At 42.0% G+C, this 17,562-nt stretch overlaps 1 protein-coding gene across 1 annotated transcript in view; it reads right to left on the bottom strand.

The window, feature by feature from the left end:
- The window catches only part of LOC144594849 (lysosome membrane protein 2-like), a 32,291-nt gene extending 15,142 nt beyond the window's left edge, over positions 1–17,149 (bottom strand). The window contains exons 1-7 of the mRNA XM_078401763.1: positions 16,904–17,149; positions 10,935–11,092; positions 5,922–6,069; positions 4,165–4,356; positions 3,270–3,361; positions 2,890–3,009; positions 828–1,006 (exon numbers count right to left, since the gene is read on the bottom strand). Coding sequence (XP_078257889.1) covers positions 828–1,006; positions 2,890–3,009; positions 3,270–3,361; positions 4,165–4,356; positions 5,922–6,069; positions 10,935–11,092; positions 16,904–17,026 — 1,012 coding nt within the window. The 5' untranslated portion in view covers positions 17,027–17,149. The remainder of the gene's footprint in view (positions 1–827; positions 1,007–2,889; positions 3,010–3,269; positions 3,362–4,164; positions 4,357–5,921; positions 6,070–10,934; positions 11,093–16,903) is intronic.
- Between the last annotated feature and the right edge of the window lie 413 nt (positions 17,150–17,562).

The raw sequence follows: 17,562 nt of genomic DNA, 5'->3' as shown, positions 1-17,562 counted from the left end.
GGACACTTTACCTTCAAGTAAAGGAAGAGGTTGTTGTACCATACAAAGATGACGAAACAACCCTTTGCATATATTTATATGGCATGGATACAAAAAAAAGTTACCCAGGAACAACTACTTCTGCCTGGCTGTTGAGGACAAATTGTTTCCACTCCAGTTCTGTGGCCTCTCAGAAGGCTGGTGAGGCCAATATGGATTTGGCAGACTTTTCTACAAGTGAGGAAGGTAGACAGCTTGGGAAATCATTTGGCTGTTATACTGAGCTTTTCTACGCTCCAAGGGAAGGCAAGATTTCTGGAACCATTCCAAGCGATTCTTCCCATTTTGAATGGTCATGGGCCAGAATTCCACAGGATTTGGTGGGAAGATTTCACTTTTTCCAAGGCTTTGAAAACATCCTTTTAAAATCTTTTTTAAATTGGTCTACCTGATAAATGCCTTTCCCCCAAGAAGAACAGTATGCCCGTTTTGGGAGCCATGCGATGAGCATGACATTAGCAGCCTGACTTAGCCACCCAAGTATAATTAGGACATTAATTCCAAGGAAGTTGACCCGGGAGAGACTGTTTGCTTGTACATCCAGCTAGAAGATTTAAAGGACTTTTTCAGAGTCTGGAACCTTGAGCCTCTGCAGGCAGTCCAGCTATACAGCAGGGTAGGGGATCACTTTTGCCCTGAAGACAATGGGCTCTGATTCAAGATTGAAACCTTGTATTGTGCATTGTGACGACATTAGCACTGAAAAAAAGTCTAAAATTCTACAAAACCAGTAAAATGTTAAAGCCCGTTGTAGGTCTAAATTTGTGAATGGTGAGTGAGCCACTAACCTTGCCTGCATATGCTCACATTCAGTAAACCCGTTCCCAGGCAGTCATCGGCTGGAACACAGAATCCAGAATTTGCAGGGTTCTCAGATGCATTGGCAAAAACTTCACTTGGGAGCACGAATCGATAGGCTGGTATCCTTTTGACAGCGAGCTCCTGCTCAAAAGTACCATAGAGAGATCTGATTCCAAAATGAAAAGACCATTAAAAGCAGACACTGGCCCAAGTATTCCAGTTAATAGCAAAGAGATGGCAGTCATTGCTAACCTTAAACCTACTAACAAGGCTTCAATTGGCTGCAGCAGTCATTCTTGGGAGCCTGAGCGATTGACCAGCCGATCAATTAAAGAATTCGGAGAGCAAAACGGATTTATTTATTTATTTCGCTAAACTGAGTGGGGCATGTAAATGGAATGTGGTAAAATTAATTTTAAACCAATATTTTAATATGGAATTCTGAAATAATTATTACAAGGACATTCCAAAGTTAGACATAAAGTTAGTTTTCAGAACCATATGAGATACTTTGAAGTGACATCAGCTTACCGTGCAATATTAAAACTCAGTAGCACCCCATGACATGTTGCCATTGTTATAATTTTTAAAATGAAGACCGAGATCTCCAAATGCAAATCTCAAACATGATCATGGCTGATCTATGCTGACTGCAACTCCTCTTAAGCACCAGTTCTCCATGTCCCTCAATCTTTCAAGTAGATATCTTTACCTTAAATGCATCTAATGATCTAGCTTCCACTACCCTACAGGACAGAATTTTAGTGATTCACCGCCTTCCAAGTTCCAAGGAATACAGACTTTTTCAGTCAGAGAGTAGTGAAGGTGTGGAATTCTCTGCCTCAGAAGGCAGTGGAGGCCAGTTCGTTGGATGCTTTCAAGAGAGAGCTGGATAGAGCTCTTAAGGATAGCGGAGTGAGGGGGTATGGGGAGAAGGCAGGAACGGGGTATTGATTGAGAGTGATCAGCCATGATCGCATTGAATGGCGGTGCTGGCTCGAAGGGCTGAATGGCCTACTCCTGCACCTATTGTCTATTGTCTATTGTCTAACAGAACATTCAGCTAAAATTGTTACGTAATTTCTAAAAGGATCTTAAATGTAAGACACAAGAATAATTCAACTGATGGATTGGCAATGATGCAAAATTGCAGGCAAATCATAACATACTCAAAGACATTTCATTTCAGAGGCATGGATAAGGAAGAAAATCAGATTCTTTCTAAATATCTTCCCGGGGTGGAAATATCAAATTCTAGTGTACAAAATCATGAGAGAAATAGATTGGGTAGATGCACAGAGTCTCTTGCCCAGAGTAGGGGAATCAAGGACCAGAGGACATAGGTTCAAGGTAAAGGGGAAAAGATTTAATAGGAATCCGAGGGGTAACTTTTTCACACAAAGGGTGGTGGGTGTATGGAACAAACTGCCAGAGGAAGAAGTTGAGGCGGGGACTATCTCATCGTTTAAGAAACAGTTAGACAGGTACATGGATAGGATAGGTTTGGAGGGATATGGACCAAGCGCAGGCAAGTGGGACTAGTGTAGCTGGGACTTTGTGGCCGGCGTGAGCAAGTTGGGTCGAAGGGCCTGTTTCCACACTGTATGTATCACTCTCGATGGAATAGTTTTAAGGTGAGGAGGAGAAAGTTGAAAAGGAGATTTGTGAGGAAGGCTCCCCCCCTCCCAATATGCAGAATGTGGTGCCTGGAACCTTCTGCCAGGTTAGGTATTAGAAGCAGATAGGATTCCAACATTTAAGAGGCAGTTAGAGAGATACATAAACATGCAGAGAACAGACTAATTCATACAGCCCATTTGCAGGCAGATGGGATTAGTTTAATTTGGCACCATGGTTTTCACATTGCGGGCTGAAGAGCCTGCTCCTGTGTTGTACTGTTCTACACTTCTATGTTCTCCAGGACATTTTCCTACATTAAAAAACATTCTGTGAAGTTATTGCTGCTTTAAAATTAACTATCAACCCAAAGCAACTGATGTGTAGCAATCAACATTTGATAAGAGTACAATAAACAAAATTCATTCTTACCGGCAAAGGTCTGAAGAAAAGAAATGGAGCATTTCATTTTTGGATATTAATGGATGGAAGGAAGTACCATCAGTACCGTTTATCATATTACATGCATCGGTTGTCCACCAATCTAATGACCTAGTTTTGGGCGAATCATGGCAAGGAAACAAGAGAAGAAAAAGATCAGAATTACAGCAGCAACAAAAGAACGCACAAAAGGAACAAAAACCACAAAGTCTCGACATAATTGAAAAGCAACAAGTGTATGCGTGATTCCATCAATTGGTGATGCTGAATATTAAACTGGTTGATTCATTTGCTGTTAAAAGTTTCAGAAATGCACATTTGTTTTTTGGGAAACACCTAGTTTCCAATTAAATATTGAAATAAAAACTTACTTGTTACCCTTCCATTCTAGGATTTGCGTAAAATCTGTATAGTTCATTTTTCCCGTGAGAAAAAGATAATCGCCATCATCCGTTCCATTCATCTAAAGGCAACGCATCAGAAATTATTTAAATACATAAATATTCTGAGCTCCCTGTCAGACCCTCTGAGTGTTGCTCTAGTCATTTAATTTCTTCCTATGTGAAAACTCCCTTACTGAAATACCAATAAAGGGTATGTGAAGTGAAGGAAGTTACAGACCACAAAGGCTCTTGGTTTGGAACATGCACTAGCCATGGAAAAACTGGCACAAATCAATTTTTATTTGCTTAAAAAGTCTGCGTTTAAGTATCCTTACTGGCACCCTTTGAATTCACATTGATGTTCAAGAAGGAAAATATAAATTCACCCGTCACCACACCACTCTACCTCTCTTCCCCACCCTCCCCTCACTGCGCCACATTAACTGTCAGCGAAAGTAATTAATTTGCTTTGTAAACCTGTTTGTATTCCACCATAGTTGTTTCAGTTCTATATTCCAGCTTCTCATGAATCTAGAGCGTTCCTACAAGTCTCACTGCAGCCTCTCTATTAGCATTTGGGGATCAACAATTCTGTACCTATTCAAAATGTGATCGGAGACTTCAAACAAAAATGTAGGGAATACCAGATTTGGTGCCGTTATGGATTTTCAGGGACTAATGGGCAATACAAACAGGGGCCAAAATAAAGTGACCATTAATGGCACCCAAAAGGAAAGATGGCCAATGTCAACTTGAATCTTTCTGTAGAACTGAATTTGAATACTTCCCAATATTTCCTTTTCAATATGTTGCTTTACTCCTGTTTTTTTAAAAGCGTATCTACTGCCACCCCTCAACAAAGCCAAGGGCTAGAATGACTTACCTTATAGTAGAGTCCAAAGTATTCATCCACATCACTCATGAACTTATGAATGGTTGCAAGTACTGGATCCTTGTAGCCCCAAAGCAACTCGTGTACCGTCCGTGTTGTAAATAGACCCTCTGATTCAAACGTTAACAGAGCTTCTGCCAGTAAAATTTTATAACTGGAATATTTGGCCATATTGATGACAGTCTATTGAAAAAAAACACATCTAGATCAACGCAAGCTCTAATCATGGTGAAAGTTTCCAACATTCAGATGTAGATTTAGACATAATTCTCCATGTATATACTGGAAAAATACATAGTTTGAACTCAGCTTGATCCACTCCACACCTGCCCATGTTTTCACTGGCACACGGTTTCAAAGAGCTCTGGGCTACCACAGCCATCCAGCATGAGTGCAATTATGTCTCGGGCAGTAGTTACTGAGGTTTCACCTCCAGAGAGATCCCCTGGGTGTTCCGTATTCATTGGTATATGTATTTTAAAACTATTCAGAATTTACTAAAAATTTAAATACAACAAGCGTACTTAAAACAACTACTCGAAGTTAATTTAAAAGTGAAAACACAAAGCAACTTTTCAATCAAGGTTGGAAACCCCATTTAAATGCCACACAGTTCAGCTATTAAGGCCAAGAGACCATAAGCACCTCCATTCAGGACGTTGGTGTCACTCACGTTCAATAGTGGTGCAGGAGGTTCAATGTATGGTACCCAACTTGCAGCTGGTTTCTACATTGCAATGGGCAGGCACTCAATGTCAGGATCAACTCACCACATACTGCTTTACTAGCTGTTCTCCAAAGGAACAACAAGCCGAAAAACTGTACAATCTGACCCATTGGAAACATCTTCCCTAATGACCTGCATCTTGTGCTGATAAGGACTCGGGCAGAAGATTGCATTTCACAGCTTCAAGGAAGGGAGAACAAAAGTTAAGACCCATTAAGTCTCTTCCTTTTGCCCAACCAAGCGCTCTTCAGAAGTGCCGTTCAATTGTACACCGTTCCCATTTGTAGGACAGACCCAACATGGCTATTTTAGCAGAACCGAAAGGAATACCAATCTCATAGTTCAATGTTATATATATATATATATATATATATATATATATGCATTTGGCATAACAATGCAGCGGTTTTTAAATGGGCTTTGCCAAAGCCGAATCTCACCATACCCATTCTCATTTCAGACTGACCACAAGCATTCCAGGTGAAATAAAAAGGGAAAAAGTAATTGTATTCATAAAGGAGGGCCACCCTACGCTCAGGGCAGAGCCTTAGCCTTAGTTTGTTACTTTTAAGACCAGTCCTGATCTGGATTTTTTGAGTCAGTGGGCATAGTTGGAATGCACTCCAGATACTGTGCTATTGTGTTGGCAAAACCCAGACAATCAACAAAATATGGCAGCTTTCTCTAGGTTATTTCCAATTAGTTCCTTAGGAAATGATTCTCTAGGTTATTTCCTTTAGAGCCTCAAAGCACCTTTTCAATAAAGGTTGACATTCATTTAAATATCACACACTCCAGCCTCTACTGGTATAAAACTAAGGGGGCAGTAGCAGCCTCTGTTAAAGACATTTGTGCCAAGTCCAATGGTGATGTAGGAGGTCTGACACAAAGGCACCGAACCTGCAGATTGTTTCCAAAGTCCACCTGCAAAGTATTTTCTTTAAAGCAATTCTTAAATCTGACCTTACAATGCAGGTTGATTTTTTTAATTTTTTTTAAAGTTTAAGAGTTGGCAACTCACCACAACTGGAATATTCACTGTCCGAATCAAGTCACTTTCAGGATCTCCTGTTGATAGCTCAGGAACAAACACGTAAGTCTTTGGGGTCACAGCAGATACAATCTTCCCATCATCCATAAACACCACATTTTCTTTAGGTTTATACTCCCTGAAAGATTATACCAATACTGATTATTAACTAGGGAACAAATTGATTCAAAGTACACTCAATGGACAACTACCAAAGCACATAAAAACTAGATGTCGTAAATACCACGTAGGTACCTGATGGGTAATAATTCCCGCAGCCACGAAATCCCAGGAAGAGGAGAGGGGAAAAAAAGGAAGACTCATTTGCTGCCTCTTACAATTTCTGGACACGATAAATGACGATTTCACCTAAAATTTCATTTAGAATTTTAGAATGCAAAAAAAATTTGATTTGTCCACGAAGATCCTTGGTTAGTTAATCCTTTGCGATGATAACGATTGAGAGAGGGGTGCCGGGCACTGAAGTGGTCTGTGTCTCATTACATGAAGCACTACATCGACATCTTGTATGTTTGTTCAGGTGCCCACAAACAATTTTGTGCACATAGTAACAAAGCACAATCTTTTTATTGCAGAATTTATGATGCAATCATGAGCATGAGGCAATAGGCTGCAAGGTGAGAGATACAGATTTAAAAAGGTAGGAGGGATAAGTTTGTTTATCCTCAAAGAGACTGGTGGCTGGAACATGTTATGAGGGTAGTAGAATCAGATACAATTACTCTATCTCAGGGGCATTTAAACTGACACTTGGCGTTTATTTTGAGAGGGCTTACATACAAAAAACAGGGATGTTATGCTGAGGCTCTATAAGGCGTTGGTCAGGCCGCACTTGGAGTATTGTGAGCAATTTTGGGCACCATATCTGAGGATGTGCTGGCTCTGGAGAGGGTCCAAAGGAGGTTTACAAGAATGAACCCAGAAATGAGTAGGTTAACATGTGATGAACGTTTGATGACACTGGGCCTGTATTCACTGGAGAGAGAGAATGAGGGGGCACCTCATTGAAATTTACAGAATAGTGAAAGACTTGGATAGAGTGGATGTGGAGAGGATGTTTCCACGAGTGGGAGAATCCAGGACTAGAGGTCAGAGCCTCAGAATTACATAATGTTCCTTTAAGAAGATGAGGAGGAATTTCTTTAGTCAGTGGGCGGTAAATCCGTGGAATTCTTTGCCACAGAAGGCTGTGGAGGCAAAGTCAGTGGATATATTTAAGGCAGAGATAGATAGATTCTTCATTAGTACGGGTGTCAGAGGTTATGGGGAGAAGGCAGGAGAATGGGTTTAGGAGGGAGAGATAGATCAACCTTGATTGAATGACAGAGTAGACTTGATGGGCCAAATTGCCTAATTTAATCCCCATCACTTATAATCTTAGAGGCAAGGAAGGATACAGAACTAATGCAGGCAAATAAGATTAGTGTAGATGGGCCAATAAAGGTCACCATAGTTGTGGTGGGCTGGGGAACCCATTTCACTGCTGCAAACTCTATAAATCTCAACCCAGATGCCCTGAGCAACTTTCTAACTTAAGACATTTTCAAAGCCAGTCAAATGTCATCACATATCCATAGTTGATGGTATATTACATCGGGTGGCGTCGTCAGCGATGGCAGCCTCGCCAACGGTCTGCCTGTCATTTTTTGTTATTTTTAGTATGTTTGTAAAGTATGTGTTAATGTTCTCTGGTTTGTTTTATGTTGTGGTGGGGAGGGAGGTCGGGGGAAATATTATTCAATCTCTTACCTTGCTGGACACTCAGTTATTTTCCGGATCGTATCTCCGGTCGCTCTGCGGCCTAACATCATGGAGCTGGCAGCCTTGCTCAAGACTGACTTTGAGCCCCACCGCAGAACTACCCTTGGAGCCTGCGATCCCTTGGGATCGACGCTCCAACCGCGGCCTGTGGATGTCACCATCGAGGAGCTCGCAGTCTCGGGTAGAGACTGATGTCGGGAAGCTCCAAAGTCACAGAAGGTTTGACTAGTCCCGACCCGGGGTCCGATCGCCCAGCATGGGCAAGCTGAGATCCTCCCCGAAGTGGGAGCTTGATCGCCCCAACGCTGAGGGCCTGACCGCCAGCTACGGGAGCCAAGATCGCCCCATCAACAGAAGGCTCGAGGCCCCCGACCGCAGGAGAACAAAGGGAAGAGATTGACTTTTTGTTTGGCTTCCATCACAATGAGGAATGTGGAGGAGTCACTGTGGTGGATGTTTATGTTAAAATGTATTTGTGTGTTTTGTTGCTTTTTATTGGTATGACTTTCTAGCAAATCAAATTCCTCGTATGTTGCAAAACATACTTGGCTAATAAAGTATGATTATTATGATATGATATTAGCCAAACCTCAACGAGGGCATCAGTAGGAGAACTGCCATTGCCCCAAATACCCTGCCGAACAGAGCAAAGAGGTTAAACCTGCTTCCTAATTAATGATGGCGTGGTGGGAGGCAGAGCAACTGCTTCAAACAGGATTCTGATCTGGAGGTAGTCAGGAATGAGTCGGACAAAGCCATGATAAGATTAACAATAAATAAGACAACTTCAAATGAGTCATCGGAAATCAAATGAAAAGTCAGGTGATATGGTATGGGATGCAGCCTTTTGGTTTAATTATACTTGGTGATTGGGAGTGGGCTGGAAAGTAGAGGACTTGTCTCAAATCAAATTTCCCCATGTGACAGAATCCCATTCTAAATGGAGAACCCGAATGGAATCTTGAACTTATTCTTAGGCATGCCATGTTGAATAGGTACAGAATTTATTTAAAAGTTGCAGTATTCATCAAGGCATTTTAAAATATATATTTACAGGAATTAGGTATCATTGACCCTGTGATTACTAACCGACCACCAGCTTTCCCCCCCCCAAAGTGAATAGCCTGCATGTCCATTTTAGAGGCACTCTAAAGAGGAGGAGGGGGAGAGTGGGGATGGGGGAGGAGGTCGGGGAGGAGGGGGTGGGGGCAGGGGGGGGATGAGAACAGTGGGGGTGGGGGAAAGGGGGACAGTGGGGGGCAGGTGAGAGTGGGGGTTGGGAGGGGAAAGTGGGGGTGGGGGAGGGAGGGGGGTGGGGGAGGGAGGGAGGTGGGGGTCAGGAGAGGGGGAGGGAGGAATAGGGCTCACTCAGTGATGACACCCTCTCCCCTTCCCTGTCCCCCCTCTACGAGGAATGGGCCCAACGGGTCCACTTGGTCTAGTTACCATTAAAAATGTTTAGCTTGCTGATAAAAACCATGTGATTTAAGCAGATCTTTTGTTTCAGAATAAACGGCTTCAAACAAAACAAACAAAAATGTCTGCATTGTCAAGTTGGCAGGAAATCAGACACTTGTTTTTGTACTACAGCCCAAATCATCCATTCCTACTGAAATATTCAATGTAAAAAAATCATATCTCATTGCTCATATTCCTATTCCAGATAGAGAAACAAAACAGAATGAGCTGAATTAAGAAAGAGAATCAAGTTTTTAAATCCAGCAACATATTTCAAAGTACTTTACAGATTTGTTGACAAATTTTAACCTTGAGCCCTTAAAGAAACATGAGGCAGATGGCTACAGCAATATCAATTATATAGGTTTTAGGAAGAGATCTTTAAGAAGAAAGATGCAGAGAGGTGTAGGATATCAACGGTCCACTTTTTATCACATTTGTTGACAAATTTCTATTTTTCTACATTGAAGAATCTAACTAAAGTCATTTAAGTTGCTGCATACCACAAAAGATAATTTTCCTAACTATCCAGTTCTTGCCTGTATGTATTTTCCAGTATTAACTCCCCTAGCAGCAACAAAGATAAGAAGTCCGAGTTGTTGTGAAAAGATCTGCAGGACACCTTCCGTGGTGGGCATTAGAGTTATAGAGTTGTGGGGAGGGGGCGCGGAAAAGGGACAGATGGGGAGAAGTTCAAAGTGACTGCAGACATTTTCAAAGTATACTTGGCATTTTTTTTAACTTTACACACAAGTTGTTCCCATTGAGGGGAAAAACAAGCAGCATTTAAGATTTAACCAGGATGATTATTATAACATGAAAATATAAAATTAAAATTCAAAGCTTTCATTTTGCAAGTCCAAGTACCAACCCCCAATATTCCCCCCCACCCTCACGTAATCCCCCATTTGTTCTGTGTCAAACTGTTTCCCATGCACCAACAATCAAAAGGCATACAGCACTGAAACTGACCACACCACCAACCACTAGAGGGCACTCATTCTTACTGAGCCCAGTTACTCGTTAAAACAATGGTGTGCATACCCACATCTTAATTACAAATTCCAGGAACTCTTCACATTTTACAGGTTTGTAAAATCAAGAGTAATCTTGCTGGAGATTGTCTGGCACTTTAGTGGTGCAAATACAAATTTGCCACTTTGTATCCCACAATACACGCAATGCTTTGCTCATAGAAAGGAACTTGGTTCATTAATCAAATAGCTTTCCATTCCTTGTTTATTTGTGAGATTCAATACAATAGTAAAACAAAAACCATCAGAATCTCTCCAAAACTACCCCAGGTTTAATCAACACAATGAAGTTGCTTCATTTGGGGAAGAAACCTGAGGGTTTAGTTTAAAGATAAAGCATGGAATCAGACCCTTCTGCCCACAGAGTCCATGCCAACTATCGATCACCCATTCACACTAGTTCTATGTCATCCCACTTTCTCATCCACTCCCCAGACACATGCGGCAATTTAAAAAGACCAATTAAATGACGAACCCACACATCTGTGGGAGGAAATGGAGCACCCAGAGAACGTACAAACTCCACATAGACTCCACACGAGGTCAGGATCAAACCCGGGTTCAATCTGGGTGGAGCTCTGCCAGCTGTGCAATTGTGCCTCGATCCAAAATGTCAATCGTCTGCCCTATCACAGATGTTGCCTGGCCTGCTGGTTTCCTCCAACTGTTTGTATTTTGTGCCAGATTCCAGCCACTGCAGTATATCTCTCTAGAATTTCACCCATCCTACCTGTAAGTGTAAGGACCTCTCTCTTCAAGAAAAGGCTTTTGTCCTTTTAACACCTCATCAGGGTTTGTGACGTTGAAGAAGTAAAATTGCATGTATACTGGTGGAGGAGGATTTTCCCAAGTCTCAAAGGCAGCTGTCCCATTCTTCAATTGTACATCCTGCAACAGGAACAAGCAGATAAAAGTTAGCCACTTGAGTGCTATTTTTCAAACGATAACTATCCAAACTCTGGTTAAAAATATTATTTAATGGGACTGTTCAACATAAAAGCTGGTTTAAAATAGCATTTGCAGAAAATCCTGACAAACAGGACTTTCCTAATTAAAGAAATATAAACTACGCTCCATTCCTCAGGGTGAAACCCTGATATGAAGAATTATTACTGTGCAATGAGGTAAGATAACAAGCAGGGGCAATGCCTCAAATGAAATAAAACATTTGGAAACAGTATAATCTTGGTTAAATTGCACAGCCGGCCATTCAAGCACGGAGAGAGAATGGGGGCAGAGAGCCAAGAATTTGTTCCAAATTGTACTAAAAATAGAAGATTCCACCCCCCCCCCCCCCATCTCTGCCAATGCAGCCGACTTCATGAATGGATTGTTGTTAAATGCCAAGTTTGGTTATTGAGCCTCTAAGGAACCGTCACTGACTGTTACAAGTAACAAGTACTACAGTAGTTGTACTACAAGCACAAGGTATGAAGGATCTCGACCCAAAACTTCACCTATTCTATTTCTCCAGAGATGCTGCTTGACCGCTGAGTTGCTCCAGCTTTTTGTGTCTGTCTTCGCTACGTTCCAAGAACTTTGATTCAAAAAACTGCAGATACTGATTAACAAAAAAAGACAAAGTGCTGGACTAACTCAGCAGGTCAGGCGGCATCTCTGGAGAGCATGGTATAGGTTATCCATGTTCTCTCGAGATCCTGCTGAAACACTCCAGCACTGTATTTTTTTGCCACAGGTTATAGCTTCTCTTTATCAGGCTATGGCCAAATGACACTCAGCCCTTAGTGCAAAAAGACACGAGCTGCACCATTATCTGAAGAGTCCTGAATAGAGCTGAATATTGCTCTGTCAACAGTAAACATCTCCGCTGCAGATCAGATAATGGCAAGAAAGTTATTGATAAAGCAGTGAAGATGGTAAAGTCTCGAAAACAACCCAATGGAACTGCTATGGCAACATCTCAAGAGGCCAATTTCCAACCACCCTGCTTTATCAATAACTTTCTTGCCATTATCTGATCTGCAGCGGGGATGTTTACTGTTGACAGCGCAATATTCAGCTCTATTTGTGCAAGGTGTGACTGAATGTAGTTTTGACCCCTCGAGCTTACATTTTACAAAGAAGTCTGAAGAAGGGTCTCGACCCGAAACGTCACCTCTCTCCTAGATGCTGCCTGACCTGCTGAGTTACTCCAGCATTTTGTGATACCTTCGATTTGTACCAGCATCTGCAGTTATTTTCCTACACATTTTACAAAGGTTCTTTGCTGTTTTATTTAGCCAATTGCTACAATGATATCAATAGCAGTCACTCTCACCTCACAGAGTGATACAGTGTGGAAACAGGCCCTTCGGCCCAATTTGCCCACACCGGCCAACATGTCCCACCTGCCCGCGTTTGGTCCATATCCCTCCAAACTTGTCCTATCCATGTACCTGTCTAACTGTTTCTTAAATGTTGTGATCATCCCTGCCTCAACTGCCCTCCTCTGGCAGCTTGTTCCATACACCCACAATCCTTGATGTGAAACATTTACCCCTCAGATTCTTATTAAATCTTTTTCCCTACACTTTAAACCTATACCCTCTGGTCCTCGATTCACCTACTCTGGGCAAGAGACTCTGTAATTCCACCCGATCTATTCCACTCATGATTTTATACACCTCTACAAGATCAGGGGTGACTGCCAAAGGTCAATTCTTTGGTTCATATTTGGAGCATCGACATATAGGGTGTCTAACTCTTGGTGACCGGGATTTCTGTCATTCTACAATGTTATAGGAACAGTGTGCCAACGACCCATCCACTTCAATGATTTCTATTGTAGAATTGCTATTGATTTCAATGGGGAAAGACAAGCGAACAGAGGTTTGGGTATTAACTAGAGATGCAGGTTAACTTTTAGCTGTCAGTACACTCAGTCCTTGTTATCGGCTGCTCCACATATGCATAATCTCACTCCATCTCATTTTCGTCCCTCCAGAGACTTTTAGCCAAACCAAAAAGATTTAAATCGCCTTCAGAAATGCAAGAACATATGGATATATCATTTAAAAATGTTAATCTGCTGTTAAATGTGTCTTTTTTTCCATTTTAGATTTACATTCATCATCATCACATGTACCGAGGTACAGTGGAAAGTGTAATTTTGCATACTATGCAAACAGATCAGGAATATCATAGACGTATACAATTTTACTTTATTAAAATAGCTTAACTCTTTTAGAACATTTTAAGGCATTCATATGTTTGGGTGGTGAATTAGCTACACAGGAGAACCAGTGCATCATCCAAACCAATACGTCATATATGCATCAGCCAAATATATTTGCCCTATAATGTTCAGTAGCACCAACCAATTTGTTTGTTATCTGCTGCAAGGATGTGGCCCTATCCTTTGTGGTTAACAAGGACAGAACCTACACAGCATCTATGACCATCAGGGGATCGCAATCTGTTTAATGCAGGATGCAATTGAACCTTGAACTAAAGAACAATGCATTCACTGTTTTCCCAGGCTAGAGCAAAACATTCGTCAATCCGATTAGCGTTCTATTGATCACTTTCTAATGCAAAAAAAAAATGCTGTTGGAACTTGGTGGTTGGTAAGAGGGGTCAGACGGCATCTGGGGACAGACTTCAAGAAGGGTCCCATCTATTTCCCTCCACAAGTGTTACCTGATGCACCAGGTTCCTCCAGCACTGTTTTGCTCAAGATAACACCTTTTTTGAAGTTAGTTATTTCATCAGACATACTTCAAAAATTTTAACTCTGATTTTTGTGCCCTCAGATGCAGAATTTTCTGAGATGGATGGCTAGTCCTCCACTTCATACAAACAATGGGACTAAACCTGGTTTCTTCAGCATTGCAGATAATCCCTTCAAAGGTTTTTCACAAAAGTATTGAAAGATCTATGACAAATAAAAGCTTCTTTCATGCAATTATTTCCCTCCAAAGTACTGACTATTACTTCCAAATCCCAGAGCAAAGATGGATCGAGCTGCAACATGAAAATGATTGCTCCAGATTTTAAAGCATGAGGAATCACGTGAAGTTTAAGTTGATCTCTAAAGCCCAGTTTTTCAATATTTGTTTAAAGTTGTGTGTTGGTCTGTTAGAGATTGGTCTGTGTTGGTCAAATTGAGAGATTCCTCAATTGGTACATGTAAAAGTGCCAAGATTCAATGTCCAACCCGTTCCACAACCTGAAAGATATTACAGATGAACGATTTATCAGCATCCATATGATTACTATCGATCTTCTTAATGAAGAGAAATTGATCAATAGGTTTGCTCTTTTGATCATTTGAAAATCTTGCATTTCAGGTTTTAAATCTAACATTTACAAAAACAAAAATTACCCACTCTCCCTTAATAAATTCAGCTTTCTTCTGACCAGCTCTTCCCGGTCCACTTCCTCCTTTTCAGGCTCGACACTCCGCTCCTCCTCCAAGGCCGTCGAGCTCTTCCTCCCTGGGCCCTTCGCCCTCAGGCGGGTCGCAGACCTCCAGTGCTTGCTGTTTCTGCCCCTGCAGACCTCCAGGCCCCTCGGCTCGGGTTCTTCCCGCTACTCCTCTCCCAGCTCGCTCAACCCCGTCCTTTCCCCTCATCTTCTCCCCCCGCCGGCTGGTTGGCGACCCCCTGCTTCTCGGCCTTGCTCTCCTGCCTCCCTTCCCGGCCGCATTTCCCCTTCTCCCGTTGGCTGGCCAGACGTCTTCCCAGCTGCTTCTTGCACCCACGGGCTTTGCAGCCCTTCTGGTTCTTTTTCCTCCACCAGATCCTCCAGCTTTTTCCTCATTTTTTACAGCACAAAAATTGGCGTTTTGGCAGTTTTTTTCAAGGTAGGAATGTACCTGTTGGATGTGTTGGTAGTATATGCCGGAAGCTGCGATGTCCTCCAGATGGCTTGAGTAACTCCGTGCGTCACGCACTTTGACCTTACGACATGTGCAATCCCCCTATACACAAAATCTTTCATACCACTGATTAAAAATCATTCAACTTCACATGCGGTTTAGGGAAATAAAAGCTCTTTCTCCCACATCCCCACCATTCCAATCCTAGTTTCTTCTCTTTATAAACAGTCTTCAAATCCCTGGGTGTGTGGCAGCATGTCATTCAAGGAAACATTAATGTTGAAAAACCTGAGATAACAAGTACTGACGGGCCATTAAAGCGAGGTGGGATTAGAGCCCAGGTACTCAGTCATTAGGGCCATGGTGATGAACAGAGCCTCATGCAGACAGACAAAACCCAAACATTTGGATTGTTGACCGATTTAGCCCTGTTACTCATTAGTAAAACTTGCAGCATTGATAGGATCTCCGCTTAATTAAAAATACTGTCTTATCCATTAGTGAGATTTTTAAAAAATGTTTCCATATCATTATAGAGATAATCAATCCAAAACATTAAAGTGAAACAGCTGAACACGAATACTGAACAAAAGCAGTACACAGCTTCACATGGGCGACCATTTGAAGTACTTTGGAGAAGGATAAGCAATCATTGAGTCACTTTTGCAAACAAGCACGTGTACATATACTAAATATCAGTGAATGCATTATAATATTGTACGCAAAATATCCTAATTCTTCCAAAAACTTTCTTCTATTATAATGCGACTCTTCCATGGTAATTAAGCAACATCTTGGCTGTTCTGCGTGGGTAGAATGTAACACAAATGACTTTAAACTCATTTCCCCCTTCTGCACGCACTAATGACAATCGCATGACCATACCAACAGGAACAAAAATGAGAAACTTATAGTTAAAATAATTCCCACCAACTTTTGCTTATTAGGAAAAAACCCAATACACAGTAAAAAAAACTAGCCATATGCACATGATTTTACAGTACATAGTTGACTTTGGTCTAATTGATCTTCGCTCATACAATATACAGTCTTACCACTCAGATGGCAACCTGCTCAATGTAATGCCATCTGAATGCAAGGTGCCACATGACCAATATATTTTGCATGCAATTATCTTTTTTTTAAAGTTTAGCGTGGAGCCAATTTACTCTCATACTCTTTGGTTCCTCGCTAGTCTACCACTAATCTAATGCAATAAAACGTAAATGTTGACCAATATAAATTGTTTTCTGGTGGTCATATCAGCCGACCACTATGACTCAGCAGTTCTATATGTTCCAATTGACCAAATCCTACGTTATCACATGACAATAGACAATAGGCACAGGAGTAGGCCATTCGGCCCTTCGAACCAACACCGCCATTCAATGTGATCCCTTACCCCTTACCTATTTGCGTGCATATTAGTAGAAGATTATCAAAATTAAAATTAAACCCTCAAACTGAAAGAACGGACAAAACACTTAAATGTAAGAATATTTTTTACATTAATACATTTTAAATCAGTTCTGCATTGTGCACTTTCCATTTCAGGATTTCTGTACACAATTAATTGGGTGGGATATTGTGTTGTAGAAGTGTGTGCGGGTAATGTTTTAAAAAGTTTGGAAAAGAGCCCAACAAAAACAGATGCAATCGTTGTCTCGAGCAATGCCACGGGCCCTATTATTAATTTCCCGATGTCAGTATTATGGCAAAACAATCTGTGCGTCACTCGGTACCACTTCAAATCACTGCATTTTGCAAACCATTTGAATATCGAAAAGTTGGAAACAGGTGGAAAATGGGATTAGTAAAACGCAGTTCAATGCCACACGAGTTTCCCCCGACACAAGAGAATTGCAAATTCTAACCCTCACCTTCTTAACGTAATTATCGACGGTGTGCGGAAAGACTTTGGTAACAAGGAGTGCGATGCTGACTATCAATAGGATAATACAAAGGATACCGAGTGAGTAGGTGACCGCGGGCCGGGTACCCATTGCGGGGAGCTGGGAGCTGTAGCTGGTCGCAGCTGCCGCTTTCAGTATCGCTTCCCCAGGTCCAGATTGACAGACGGTCCAGATCCCGGAGGAACCCGGCGCACGCGCGATCGCCGCAATTGTCAGCGGGGACCGGACCGCTCCACTGCGCCTGCGCAAGGCAAGCGGAGACGCATCATCTGGGGTGTGCGCACTGACTGGGGTCCCGGGAGGAGGTGGCACTGAGCAAGGAGGGTCTCTCTCCACCCGAAATGTTGCCCATTCTTTCTCTCCAGAGATGCTGCCCGTCCTGCTGAGTTACTCCAGCATTTTGTGTCTTCCTCCAAACAACCTATCTCAGTTAAAGTCACAGAGGCAGCTTCGCCGGAAATATATGAACCGTTTGGTCAGTCATGCATATGCAGGATGTTGCATTTTTAAGTATTGTGCAGTGCTTCCCCCACACTATTTCCGCAGATCTATATTTCACGTATAACAACCGCACAATAACTGAAAAACAGCACGGGTTGCCCACTGATAATGATTCTCCCGGCGTA

The sequence above is a fragment of the Rhinoraja longicauda genome, chromosome 1, assembly GCF_053455715.1.
Source record: "Rhinoraja longicauda isolate Sanriku21f chromosome 1, sRhiLon1.1, whole genome shotgun sequence".
In the NCBI taxonomy this organism is placed as follows: Eukaryota; Metazoa; Chordata; class Chondrichthyes; order Rajiformes; family Arhynchobatidae; genus Rhinoraja; species Rhinoraja longicauda.
Note: the sequence above shows the minus strand (reverse complement) of the source record. Positions and strands in the feature narration are given on the sequence as shown.